At 53.0% G+C, this 13,248-nt stretch overlaps 7 protein-coding genes across 7 annotated transcripts; 4 read left to right on the forward strand and 3 right to left on the reverse strand.

Annotated features, from left to right (window-relative positions):
* Positions 1-17: 17 nt before the first annotated feature.
* Positions 18-1,067, reverse strand: BU25DRAFT_413066 (uncharacterized protein). The gene is made up of 2 exons (XM_033706944.1): positions 744-1,067; positions 18-686 (listed from the first exon to the last, which is right to left on the reverse strand). The coding sequence occupies exons 1-2, from the start codon at positions 902-904 to the stop codon at positions 110-112; spliced, it is 738 nt and encodes a 245-aa protein (XP_033559077.1). The 5' UTR covers positions 905-1,067; the 3' UTR covers positions 18-109.
* Positions 1,068-2,189: 1,122 nt separating this feature from the next.
* On the forward strand, positions 2,190-3,829 carry BU25DRAFT_413068 (uncharacterized protein). The gene has a single exon (XM_033706945.1). The coding sequence runs from the start codon at positions 2,662-2,664 to the stop codon at positions 3,589-3,591; it is 930 nt and encodes a 309-aa protein (XP_033559078.1). The 5' UTR covers positions 2,190-2,661; the 3' UTR covers positions 3,592-3,829.
* BU25DRAFT_128073 (uncharacterized protein) lies at positions 3,731-5,412 on the reverse strand. Its single transcript, XM_033700475.1, has 3 exons — positions 5,245-5,412; positions 4,582-5,178; positions 3,731-4,528 (listed from the first exon to the last, which is right to left on the reverse strand). Exons 1-3 carry the CDS (start codon positions 5,291-5,293, stop codon positions 3,870-3,872), a joined length of 1,305 nt encoding a protein of 434 aa, XP_033559079.1. The 5' UTR covers positions 5,294-5,412; the 3' UTR covers positions 3,731-3,869.
* A 493-nt stretch (positions 5,413-5,905) lies between these two features.
* BU25DRAFT_474376 (protein DML1) lies at positions 5,906-8,535 on the forward strand. The gene is made up of 4 exons (XM_033710904.1): positions 5,906-6,365; positions 6,593-7,255; positions 7,303-7,868; positions 8,029-8,535. Exons 1-4 carry the CDS (start codon positions 6,294-6,296, stop codon positions 8,294-8,296), a joined length of 1,569 nt encoding a protein of 522 aa, XP_033559080.1. The 5' UTR covers positions 5,906-6,293; the 3' UTR covers positions 8,297-8,535.
* Positions 8,536-9,094: 559 nt separating this feature from the next.
* BU25DRAFT_128066 (uncharacterized protein) lies at positions 9,095-9,800 on the reverse strand. Its single transcript, XM_033700474.1, has one exon. The coding sequence runs from the start codon at positions 9,653-9,655 to the stop codon at positions 9,185-9,187; it is 471 nt and encodes a 156-aa protein (XP_033559081.1). The 5' UTR covers positions 9,656-9,800; the 3' UTR covers positions 9,095-9,184.
* Positions 9,801-10,647, forward strand: BU25DRAFT_128205 (uncharacterized protein). The gene has a single exon (XM_033700476.1). It carries the CDS (start codon positions 9,946-9,948, stop codon positions 10,405-10,407), a length of 462 nt encoding a protein of 153 aa, XP_033559082.1. The 5' UTR covers positions 9,801-9,945; the 3' UTR covers positions 10,408-10,647.
* BU25DRAFT_450322 (uncharacterized protein) lies at positions 10,599-13,231 on the forward strand (the record flags this gene model as incomplete). The annotated part of the gene is made up of 3 exons (XM_033709689.1): positions 10,599-10,697; positions 10,750-10,824; positions 10,933-13,231. 3 exons carry the CDS (start codon positions 10,599-10,601, stop codon positions 12,904-12,906), a joined length of 2,148 nt encoding a protein of 715 aa, XP_033559083.1. The 3' UTR covers positions 12,907-13,231.
* Between the last annotated feature and the right edge of the window lie 17 nt (positions 13,232-13,248).

Consider the following 13,248-nt stretch of genomic DNA (forward strand, 5'->3'; position numbering starts at 1 on the left):
TCGGGTCGATGGAAAACTGCGCTGTGTTGATATCTAGCTAGGAGGTGACGGTATATACATGACTTGAAACGTGCTAAACATGACCCGTTACAACCGTGTGTATTGAGGCTCATGTGCAACGTATATTGCAGCAGTCTGATACCGCAACATGAAAGCGCCAGCCAGGATGCTCAGTATTCCACGAGCGGACAAGTTCGATATCCTTGTAGAGTAGCCCCTCGTTTGTTCGATACCACGCATCTGACTCAACTACTTCTCCAGGCCGAACGCCAACAAAAAGCAAAAGTTGGATAGCAAAAGCTATCTGATTACGTATGCGAGGGTGTAGATGCTTGTACTCATCGCTAGCGAAGAGGAATCTGATAATATCTTTGGCAACTTCGATAGGCGCTAGAGGCTTAGAGCGAGCAATTGTTGATAGGAGGCCTTGTGGGATAAGATCCTTCATGACGAAGCTGATGATCTCCTGGTTCTGGAATGGTGTGTATTGGTAACGCGTGTGGATTTTGATGGCACGCTTTAGACTATTCAAGCGGTTAAGGAGGGTGGTGTCGGTGATACAGTCCTCTAAGAGTCCAGTGCGGGATTGAGCAAACCATTCAAGGAAAAGCTTAATCTGAAAAGTCGTAGGTGCCTCTGTAAAACGTTGCTCAGCCATCGGCTTCTCTAGGACATTTTCCGAGAAGCTTAGCGGCCAATCAGCTATCTTTCCTTCGCTTGTAACCATGCGGTGTAGAGCTTACTATGACCATTGCTCCATTGTAAACCTGTAGGAGTCATGACTGGATTTTATTAGGGCTCTCTTGATATCCTCAGAGCTGAGAGGTTGTGGCGCTATCTCCTGTCGAGCGCGCTTCTTGAATGCCTCAAGATCGATCGCTCTGCCTGCTTTCCTTTTCATCATGGCGGCAAAGAAAGAGGTCTTGAGTTGTTGCGGCGTCTTGCTCGTCGTAAAGGCAGAGCAGTGGGGAGCGAGCGGATGAAACGATCTATAGGTGGGCGCCGGCAAAATATCGCAGTCAGCAGCATGTCGGAGGTCGGCATATTGTAAAATTCACAGACCAGAAACTTGTCTCCAGTTTGGTGTTCACGTTATGACGAGAGAGGGAGCAAATTGGTTAAGATGGAGCCTAGCTCGCCAGAGGCGTGGTTACCGAGAATGGGAAGGCGTATCACAGCATCCCCAAAACGGTCCCACGACAGACGGCGAGTCGGGCAGGAGAACTTGTTTTCAACGTCTTATGGTCGTAGGTGAAAGAAAACGTTGGCAAAACCGTATATTTAGTTAATTTTTCACAACTGCTGTCAGTTGCGCGAGGTGATGCTATATGCTATACAGGTCGTCTTCCAGAGTCACCGAAACCATCATCTCTGTCTACAATGCACATAGGTGCAGGGCATATTGCTTCTTGCCATGGCTGCGCTGGTAAGCTGGGCGGTCACGGTATGGCGACGAGACGCGTGGAGCTTCGAGAAGAACCAAATGGGCATTAGGGCAGAATGCCATGTGTCCTCATTCTGGCCTGCGAGCCTGGCGTCGATCGTGATGTGTGCGCGAAGATCGAGGAAGCAACAATGCTCATGCACGACACAGTCGCTCCCGCAAGCACGGTAGCGTTGTGTCGTGATAAGGCTTAGTCAAGCGCGAGTCGTGGGTCTTAGCTTGGTTCTGGCGCGCGATAGAACACAATGCACGGCAAGACTTGTAAGCATTCGGCTCTATTCTGCGACTCGTGGTGAGCTTAGTGTCTCTCGTCAAGCTCCACGAGACAAGTCTTTGTTGTCTTTGCAGCGCGTTGTCGTAGCGATTGTATCAAGACACGAAGAAAGCATTGAGATCTCGGCACTTGCCATCAGAGCAGATACCAGCAGCAGTGGGTACTTAACACCTGCGACAGCCATGACGACAGAGACACATTGAGTCAAGCTGGGGCGGTTGTCTGAGATAGAGTATCTTGAAACACAACCAGCGCGTGTGGTGCTAATCGGCGATTGTTTGTCGTGGAACTTGCCAGATGGAGAAACAAAGACACGAAAGGACAGCCGTTGAGACTTCTGGAAGCACTGTGAGACAGGTAGCGCGGCAGCTCGATATAACTCCCACGTGCTGCAGATGCCGGCGGTACTGTGTCGTGCAGTAACTACCAACATCACACGACGGTATCTGCCAAAACATTGTGAATCTGGTGTGGGAGAAGACAAAGCTCGTCAACGCGTCGAATTCCTAGCGGCGATTGTCGTGGTAAGACCGCGAGAGATCTGCAGCCTCTTTTCGCCCGTTGCCGTCATCCGAAAGCAATCGACTGCGCAATCACCTCCAGCCTGCCCTCTCCACCCTCATTTCCTCGCTCTCACGATCCTCAGCACACTGCATCCCCCAACATCTGCATCGGCGTGTCAAGACCTTCCCGCCCGCCCCTCGATCCAATTTATGATTGCTGGAGGATCCTCGACGCGCATAGACGGCTCCATCTGATTCGACATCTCCCGGCAGCTGTGGGCATCAACGCCCCCCTCCGGTCAGTGCACGCGGCCAGCAACCGTGCAGGTCAGAAAGTCCCCCACCTGCACCACGGCACGTCTACGCCTAAAGCAACACTGCATATTCGCCTGCAGCTGCAGCACTGCATTACTACCGCCGACCCCTCGCCCTTGCTTACCATGCCGCTCTCACACCACACAGCGACCGAGCAGCACAGGAAGAAGAGACAGTTCCAGCCGTCTATCACGAGCTACTTCCACACAGCACAGGACTGCTCCGACAACGACTCCTCTGACGCTGACAACGACTACCAGCGAGGAGGACCTAGGCTCCGACACATCCCCCAAGCCAAACCACACCACCCAACCCTCGCACCTGTACTCCCCGACCAAGTCCAATCCTCGCTCCTCACCGTCGGCATGCGCGTCCGCAAATCCGTGCCCGAGGGCTACAAGACACCGAAGACCGTTCTGCCTTCTCTGCAACCCACAACCGCGCAAACACCTCTGCGAAAACCACACAACGCATTCCGAGAAGCTAACCCCACGCTCGAAGCAATGAAAATCCCCGTCGACACACTCGCCTCCACACTGCAACACCAGCGCGAACTGCTGCCCTTCTGCGGCTTGAACAAGATAGGCGGGTACGCCGAGCAACCAACGACGAATCCACATCTCTTCAGCGCCACGAACTCTTTCCCTCTTCCCACACAAGCATTCTCGCAGCCGTTCTCGAGTCAGGATTCAGGACATGGGACAGACATTCAACGCGCGCATGGGAAACGGGGGTGGAACGAGGAGGACGATAAGCCGGGCTTCCGCTTAGGGAGCAGCAACTTCCTGTTCAGCATACCGAACACGCTGGGAGGTGAGGAGGATGTGCCTGTCAGCCCGTTATCAGAGTCGCCGCCGCCGAGTCTACCACCACAACGACAGTTCGCACAGCCGAAGTCGAGACGGCAGGGCAGACTGACAGCAGGCGATGTGGATATGGATATGGATTTCGAGAGTGTGGGAATGCACGAAGGCAGGCTGGCGGCGGGGCATGCGAGTGACTTCGAAGAAGCGGATTTCTTGGAAGGACATGAGGTAGCTATGGGTGGTGTCTAAACTTGCCTCACGGCTTCTGCGTTTTGGGTTACGGCATGAGATTGCTTCTGCTTTAGCGACATCAGCGCTGCATTGCGCTGTTCTTCCACGGTTCGTGGCATTGGGTAAAAGGCGTCCTCATCTTGGTTTATAAGGTAATGATTGTGGCATGTTAGGTGTATACCCTCTGGATTTAGTATGGATGTTGGTATAATGAGTATACGTTTGTAGTGTATGTCAAGATATGCTTGTCTTCGCTCAGCGCCTGTTCACCTCTCAATTGCACTGCTGCACATCTTCTACTGCACGATCGTGAGCTTGATGCCGTCCTGCTCCTCCTTGGCTTTGTTGGCGTCATCGTTGGCTTTCTCTTTGCGCTGAGCCTCCTCCTGCTCAGCCTTAGCCTTCTGCTCAGCTTTTGCCTGGGCTTCGTTCCGGTTCTTCTCTACGTCCTTGTTGGCCTTATCTTGCTCTTCAGTTTGCTTCTTCTCCTGCTCTCGCTGCTGCTGGTCAGCCTGCTTCCTCTCCCTCTCATCTTGGTCTTGTTTCTGCTGTTCTTTTTCCTGCCTCTCACGCTCGCGGTCCTCGTTTCGGTCATCATCGTTCTTTCCGTCATTCTTACCATCGTCCTTGTCGTTCCTGCCATTATTCCGTCCGTTGTCCTGTCCGTGGTCCTTCTCGATCTCCACCTTGATCTCTACAGCAATCTCGACGTTCAACTCCACATCTTTTGCGCGGTTCTCATATTTCTGTCGGTCTTCGAGGGCAGCTTCCAAGGCTGCGCGCATCATAGCCGCTGGGTCTTCGGCGATCGCTGTGTACGTAGGTCTCGTATTGTAGAGGACCGCTTCGACGGTCTTCGAGGCGGGTACTTCAGCAGGCTTAGTATCGTTTGCGGCATCGGTAGCCTCAGGGCTGGCGGGGACGTCGGTAGCAGTCAGTGTGCGGGGGTCGTAGACTACGATGCTCGTTAGCAACAGTTGACAGCAGAAGAGCATAGATGATGCCTACCCATGACGGTCTCCGTATCTGCTTGCCCCGGGTTCGCTACAATGGCTTCTTGCTTGAACACACTGGTATCAATCTTCCTCTTCTCTTTCTTCTCGTCATCGACTTGGACTTCGATCTCGATGCTGATCTTAATCTCTTGCACAACTAAGAGGACAGTGCTCTTATGTGGCTCTTTCTGCGCGAGGGCCATCGCACGTAAAACATTGTCCACCTCATTCTTTGCAGCATTGGCTTGCTGATCGGCAAGAAGCGCTCTGTTGACTTGCTGGAGCATGAGCTGTTGAGCAGCCGCGTCTTCCTCCTTCTCGCGGGCTGCATTGGCATCGGCGTTTTTATTGTCCTGAGCGTTGTCCTCCTTTCCATCTTTGGCCCTGTCTTCATTTCTATCCCGGTTGTCCTTGTTGTTGACGTCGATGTTGACGATAATGAAGTTGTCAGCGTTGATCTGAACGACTTCCTCCTGGGCTCTAGATTCAAGGGTAGCAAGAGCGGATATCATGCGGGAACCTGAGCTCGCGCAGGTGTCGATTTTGGCTGGTACATCCTGGCGGCGAGCAAGATCTTGGAGGATATGAGGGCTGGCTATGGGCTTGGATGCTGTCATACGTATTAGTGACAATAAATCGTAGAGGTTTGCAGGCATGATGGGCTGGAACCACGTACCTGCGAGACCGGCTGCGAGCAGGATAGTGGTGAGGATCTTAGTAGACATTGTGACTAAGGGCTGATTTATTGTGAAAGAACTGTTGAAGAGCTGAAAGTAGAAACAAAGGGCTGGAAGACGTCACAGACGTCTTGGTTGAGGAGGAGAGTAGCTGAAAGAGTGACTCGAACTTAGAATGAAAGAGTGTGGATGTTGAGCAGTCAACCCACCACGGCTTATACGATAGCTTATATGCATCTTCAACTGCGTCCTGGTTGTGGTCTCGTCCTGTTGCTATGCACCGGTCCTACTGGTCACCATAAATTGTCATCTGTGCTACGATCTGGCGCATGAGGCGTACACATCTGCCTGAGGCTCCCGGCTGTCGAGCATCCGGGTGTGCGCCAAGATGATATGCCATGGTGCCTGAAATTACAGGATGCATAACGCAGAGCTGTCGGTACGTAGCATTGTGTGGGTGCCAAGAGATTGTCATAGATGGTTTATCATATTGCTGTTCGTGGTCGTGTGCGAGACGTTACTGAAACTCGAAAGCAGTGGTTTGTGACCGAAGAGCTACTTCTGCAATTAGCAGCAGCGAGCTGAACGGATCAGGTGGTCTGCTAGCTAGTTCTCGCAGAGAAGCTCTTTGTTGGCGTTGTCACCAAATAGCGAAAGCTCCGGAGTGAAGGTAGCGGGGTAGTCCAACACAAGTTATTTTCCTTCAGATTAGAAAGGCATATCGAGGTGAGCGAAAGGCGCAAGGCTATACGATAGTAGAAACGAATAAACTCAGCAGGAAGTATCGCGTGTACTGGTGGCAGTTGCAAGCCGTGGTTGCGGTGTTTGTGGAGCTGCGCGTCATCATGCCTTCTTCTAGATTATCGAGCGTGCGCTCACATGTGGGGCAACTGTCAAATTGTCAGAACTTCATTTCAGCAGCCCACCTGCATGCACGCCGTCTGACAAGCCTATCATACTCGATACAAGATACCTCGCTGCCGCAGTTCGACTGTTGTCGTTGTTGTGCTGCTGTCAGTCCCTTGACACAAGCTTCGCCGCCGCCGCCATGCACGAGATCGTCACCCTCCAGTTCGGCTCACAAAGCAATTATCTCGGTACTCACTTTTGGAACACGCAGGTAAGCTGTCACACCTGCTGACCTGAAAAATCTTTGGTCCGGTCTATTTGCACTTCTTTGGCTTGTCCTTAGTCTGTTTTGATGCATGTCTGTGGGGAGGCCGCGTACTTATCACGCTTCGTCATGTTCGTATACGAGGCCGTCCCATCTTATACTAGACATCCATTAACCCCGCCCACGAAAGACTGTGCAATCCTTTAAGGATTTCTGATCTGACCTTGTATCAGGAGTCTTACTTTACCTATCCGCCCGAGCCTGAATCAGCTGTCGATCATGACATTCACTTTCGAGCTGGAGTCGCCCCTGATGGGTCCGACACATTCACCCCAAGAGCGCTCATCTACGACCTCAAGGGCGCGTTTGGGAGCATGAGAAAGATCAATGCCCTGTATGAGGCTGAAGATGACAGAAGCATACTAGATCAAACTGGAGTATGGCCATCGAAACCTATTGTACAGCGAGCCCAACCAATCCCACAGTCCACCTACCAGCAACACCTTGACGCAGGCCTGGAACCACCTCAATTAAGTACCTCAACTGTCAAATACTGGTCCGACTATAGCCGAGTCTACTATCACCCTAAGTCAATCGTTCAGCTATCCGAATTCGATGTGAATGACAGGCTCATGCCTTTCCAGAGTTGGGACGTTGGCATGGACCTCTTCGAAAAGCTTGAAAGGGAAGTGGACCTAGTGGACAGAGATCTCAGATTTTTCGTTGAAGAGTGCGATGGCCTGCAAGGCTTGCAGATCATGACTGGTGTCGATGATGCCTGGGGTGGATGGGCATCAGGCTGGATCGAGCGGTTGAGGGATGAGTATGGAAAGCTCAGCATCTGGACGTGGGGCCTAGGTGACCAAGGTGCAAACACAACAGTACCGAGGGCAAGTGTCCAGTCTGGTTTGGTATAAAAAATACCTCTAACAAGGTACAGGAGAAACGCCTGCAGCAGATCGTCAATTCGTCACGATCACTTCAGCCCCTCGCTGAACAGTCTTCCGTATACATACCAGTCTCCAACCGTCCAACTAAGGTTCCAGACTATCTTTCCTTCGACGCAACTTCGGCATGGCAAGTGAGTGCCCTACAGGCTGCTGGCGTGGAAAGCATGACGATATCGTCACGGTTGAGAACTTCAAATGGCAGGCACGGAACCCTACAAGACATCGAGGACACCATCAACAGCACAGGGAAGCGAAGGATAGCCAAGTTCGAGATGAGCATTGCCGACCCGGACGTCTTGTCTGAGAAGACAACGGAAGGAATCGCTAGAGCTGAGAAAGCTGGATCTACGACCTTAAGGCGCACGAGCGAGAGCGAAACCCAGTTGAGTAGCTTCGACATCGACGCGTTTTCCAAAGACTATAGGCTAGCGTCGAGCAAAGGCAGTAAGAAGGAGCATATCTTCGCAAGAGCCGAAGCGTGTCGTGGGGCTTGGAGCTTGTCAGATGATGCAGGTCGCAACCCTCGGGACAAATTTGGTGATGGACCAGGAGTAAAAAAGTATGTACCGATCTGTTGTTTCCTTCGGGTATTCATCTTTCCATGGATCAAGTGGTCATGTACTGGCGTACTGCCATTTGGCGGTCTGCCATCTTGCTGAACTGTTCGGCGTGTACCGCGATCTATCAATTGATATACGGGAAGCACTAACAACTTCCAGATACACCACTCCCTTGCTATTTCCGGTACTCGACAGCTATCCATCTATTTTTGACGTGGGATCCGGCCATACAGAAAAGCTTGCTGTCCACGCTGGGCTCACAACGAGCACAGCTGTTGCTGAGCAAGTGCGAGCAATTGAGCAGATTGTGAAGCGATTAGTGGCAGTCGACGAAAGAGAAGCGCTTTGCAACGGCCTGCAAGTGGTTGCTGAGGAATACGACGAAGGGTGGGACGGCGACTTTACCGACAGCGATGACGATGATTGAACGACTTTTACAGCGCTGCTCTTATCCCAGCTCAAATTTCATTAGGAATGCATGCGACCTTCGCAGTCTGGCATCAATCGTTTCTCCCTTGTTGATCCTGCGCTGTCAACAACACGAGGTGCCTTGCCGTTGTCGGACAATCTTACCCAAGTTCTAACCTCGAACACACAACATCCCCGGTGGACCCATGCACGATCAAACGCTATCGATAACGGACACGCACCGAAACGGCGCTTCAATACTTCATAAACAGCATTGCATCATGATGCAGTAATGCGAGCAAGGCTCCCACAGAGAAGTTTCCAGGCAAGTTCACCCTGCGCGAGAAACTTTTGAAATGAGAGGTCGAAGGGTGCAATGCAACAAAGGCCCCAAAGGTGCAATTCATCTTCTGGGCGATTGACATCGTGACTGTGCGAATACGCATCACTTGCATAACTCGTCGACAATACAGGCACGTCACGATGTGCGATCGTAAATGGGTTTTCTGGTTGCGGATGAGGATGACGACCTAGATATCCTGAGCTCCCCACGAAGAATCAAGTCAACAAAATCCACCCCACAACGCGCCTGCGGGGGCGGGATCAACCCGTGTGTTGAGTGCACAACATCTCGTGGTCTCGAAGTTCCCGGGGCGACATTGTTCTGCTATCTAATTGGCAAGCACAGAGAAAAGCCATTCAGCCTAGGAGACAAGTGCAGTTTTTGAGTTCGCGTTTCACAGCAGCTCGCTTGCTGTCCGTTGCGAGAGGGGCGCTCACGCGATAAGAGTGAGATCAACTTGGCCTAACAGAATTGCACCGGAAGCTTCTGCAAGTCCTGCGCAGGAACACCAGGCACAAACGTGCCGACGCGCGTTCAAAGTCTGCACTGGCAGACCAAAAATCTTCACATGAACTGCAAATCGCAATTCACTGTTGCTGGTGAAGTCATGATATGCTGGACGGAATAGACAATGCAAGAGCACGCAGTCGTATCCATACCCAACCTCTTGCTAGGGGTCCCAGCCACGATGCTGCATGGCGCAGGACCTCCCGAACTTTCGATATTAATGCCTGCCAGCGATCGGCTGGGTTGACCAAGGACTTGAGCCGCAGACAACGGCTTTCCGCCATCGCGATAGCAACCAGCCCGCTCATGCACGTTTTGCTCTAGAACGAAAAAGTTTCTCCCCATCGACAGCACGTTATGATCGGGAGGCTTTGGTGACACACTTGGCCAAAAGAGCCTCGTGAGTGTAAGAAAATACACCGTCAGGCTGCTATCGATAACCTCCGCAATACTTGCTGGAGCGCGATACCTCTCATAACTGTTGAACGCACATAGCGCGGTAAATCCTATCCACCGGATCGGCCTCATCCTAAGGTGCTGCTATTGATAGACACCAAGCTTTTCGAAACTGGTGAATACCCTCGGTTCAGCAACGGCAGTGCACGCTTCTTGGACACCCAGATGGCCGATCGTGACTTTGGCTGTGGTTATATCATAGCTTGGCTTTTCAAAGGCTCTAGTACGGGTACTTGCTGATAGGGCTCACACTAGTGCAGGAGAAGAAACACGACCCAACGTCCCCACCATAATCAATATCAGCAACCACGGTGCGAGAACCCTTCTAAAATAGCAATTATGAGGTGGCAAGTGTGCGTTCCATGGTGCAGAGCAAATTATGCCTGCAATCTATGAGCCCTGCCATATCTTTGCAGAATGGTCAGCATGAGAGGCAAGATGGTGTTCGCTCGATGGCTTACATCTCATCACGTCCCAGTACGCACCAGCATCCCCTGACTGCTGCATGCATGCCGATACCTTCCGGCTTGATGATTGGCTTTATCAAAAGTTGGTTTTACGAGTTGCTAGGGCAATTGACCTATCATATCCCAAGCTCGGCTGCATTGTGCTTGCCTTTTCGAGCGAGCGTGCTCTCACCCACATACCACGAGACCCACTCTTACGAGAACTTGCCGTCGGTGGAGGAAGATGCAGGTCATCACCAGCATCACCAGCCCCAGGGACTATCAAGGAACGAAGTCGGAGTCTTCTCCACCCCGTTACCTAGCGTATGCAACCTTAACCGTCGTTCGAGCTGCATGGAGCTCCAGAAGGGTGGGTGAGTGTTTAGTGGCTCACCCAGAAGATGCATATTAGGATCGACTCCCCCTCTCGAATTGACCTGTTTCCCATCAGCCATAAAAGGTCGTTCCAGCAACAGCTGTAACTCGCTCTCTACGGTTGCACATTTACTTTCGTTCACCACCCGTGCCTCACTCGTTCGAGCACTGGACCAACCGTCACTGGCAACAGGATGAAGGTCACTACCACATTATTCGCCCTCATGGGCGCGGCTGTCGCTGCCCCATTCGCGGAGTACAAGGATGACTACGGCTATCCTGCCTCGACTCCCGTAAATACCAGTAGAGCCTCAAGATAGCAGCACTGGACGCTAATGGATACAGGACTACTACAAGCCCGCGCCGGCTTACCACACAAAGTCTGAGGAGAAGCCTTACCCTCCCAAGCCTACTTCGGAGGTCTGGTACCCCCCGATTCCTAACAAGTCTTCGAACGAGGACAAGCACTACACACCCTACCCCATCAAGTCTGAGGAGAAGCCCCACCCTCCCAAGCCTACTTCGGAGGTCTGGTACCCCCCGATTCCTAACAAGTCTTCGAACGAGGACAAGCACTACACACCCTACCCCATCAAGTCTGAGGAGAAGCCCCACCCTCCCAAGCCTACTTCGGAGGTCTGGTACCCCCCGATTCCTAACAAGTCTTCGAACGAGGACAAGCACTACACACCCTACCCCATCAAGTCTGAGGAGAAGCCTTACCCTCCCAAGCCTACTTCGGAGGTCTGGTACCCCCCGATTCCTAACAAGTCTTCGAACGAGGACAAGCACTACACACCCTACCCCATCAAGTCTGAGGAGAAGCCTCATCCTCCCAAGCCGACATCCATCCCTGGAGGCTGCAACCCGGCTCACCCCGGATCTTGCCCGACTCCTTCATACTCTGAGGGCTACCCACCTTACCCTCCCAAGTCTGAGGATGACAAGTATCCTCCTAGGCCCATTTCGGACGTAAAGAGCTACCCTGTCTACCCTCCTAAGCCCACCTCTGAGGACAAGGAGTACCCACCATGGAAGCCATCCACGACTCCTTGCCCCGAGTCATCGATTGAGTACCCTCACCCACCTCCCAAGTCCTCGGACTACTACCCTCCTGCTCCTCCTAAGTCGAGCGACTACTACCCTGCGCCTCCTCCTAAGCCCACAACCGTCTACCCAGTCCCTCCTAAGTCGAGCGACTACTACCCCGTCCCTCCCAAGTCGAGCGAGTACCACCCCGCTCCTCCCAAGTCGGGCGACAAGTACTACCCCCCTGCGCCTCCCAAGGAGACAAGCACTCCTTGCCCCGAGAGCAGCTCGCAGTACTACCCTCACCCTCCTCCCAAGACTTCGGACGACAAGCACTACCCCCCTCCTCCCAGCTCTTCGAAGTACTATCCGGTCCCCCCTAAGTCTTCTGACTACTACCCGGTCCCTCCCAAGTCGACTGGCTACGTCCCCGTTCCTCCTAAGCCCACCACGGTTTACCCCGTCCCTCCCAAGTCGTCCTCGATTCCTTGCCCTGAGTCTTCGACTTACTACCCACCTATCCCTCCCAAGAGCAGTGACTACTACCCTCCTGCTCCTAAGCCGACCACTATCTATCACAACACCACCATTCCTTGCCCTGAGTCTTCGACTTACTACCCACCTGTCCCGCCCAAGAGCAGCGACTACTACCCTCCTGCTCCTCCTAAGCCGACCACTATCTACCACAACACCACTATTCCTTGCCCTTCGGACTCCAAGACTCCTCCTCCTCCCAAGCCCACCACAATTTATCCTGTGCCTCCTAAGTCGAGCGAGACCAAGCCTGCTCCTCCCTCAAGCAGCAAGCCGGTTGTGCCCACCTACCCAGCTTCGACTCCTGTTGTGCCCAGCAGCAAGCCCGCGCCTCCTGCTTCCACTCCCGTTGTCCCCAGCAGTAAGCCAGCTCCTCCTCCAGAGACTCACCCTGCTCCTCCTGAATCGACTCCTGTCGTTCCCAGCAGCAAGCCAGCTCCTCCTCCAGAGACTCACCCTGCTCCTCCTGAATCGACTCCTGTCGTTCCCAGCAGCAAGCCAGCTCCTCCTCCGGAGACTCACCCTGCTCCTCCTGAATCGACTCCTGTCGTTCCCAGCAGCAAGCCAGCTCCTCCTCCGGAGACTCACCCTGCTCCTCCTGAATCGACTCCTGTCGTTCCCAGCAGCAAGCCAGCTCCTCCTCCGGAGACTCACCCTGCTCCTTCTGAATCGACTCCTGCTGTTCACAGTAGCAAGCCAGCTCCTCCTGCGTCCACTCCGGTCGTTCCTCCTCCAGCCCCTCCTGCTTCGACCTACCCTGCTTTGACTCCCACTCCCAGCGCGAGCAAGCCTGCGCCGGTCCCCAGCAAGTCCACCCCGGCTCCCTCCAGCCCTGCTGCTACTACTTCTGCTCCCCCGCAGTACACTGGTGCCGCGAGCTCCAACAAGGCCTTCGGCGCTTTCGTCGCTGGTGCTGTTGCTTTCGCCGTCTTGGCATAAACTTTTGCATCTGGGTTTTCACTTCTAACATTCTTCACTCTCCTTTCATACACACTACCTTTTAAAGACCCGTATAATGACAATATCGCGCCTGGCATAGATGGGTTGTACACACATACACTCCTTACACAAGGTTTCACTTCTTTGGGGGCATGGCCTAGCCATGGAGCATTTTCAGTTCTCGACGGGGTAATTCAAAGGTGATGATGTGGCTGTCGTGGTAGAGACGGCTGGCATCAAGGCTTGTAAGTTGGTGTTGGGTGAATGGCGACAATAATGTCTTTACTCGAATGTGTAGTGTAGATAGTAATGCGAGTTACTTCTCAAGTGTGTCTGCTTTCC

Source organism: Macroventuria anomochaeta (assembly GCF_010093625.1).
Source record: "Macroventuria anomochaeta strain CBS 525.71 unplaced genomic scaffold BU25scaffold_28, whole genome shotgun sequence".
Classification (NCBI taxonomy): Eukaryota; Fungi; Ascomycota; class Dothideomycetes; order Pleosporales; family Didymellaceae; genus Macroventuria; species Macroventuria anomochaeta.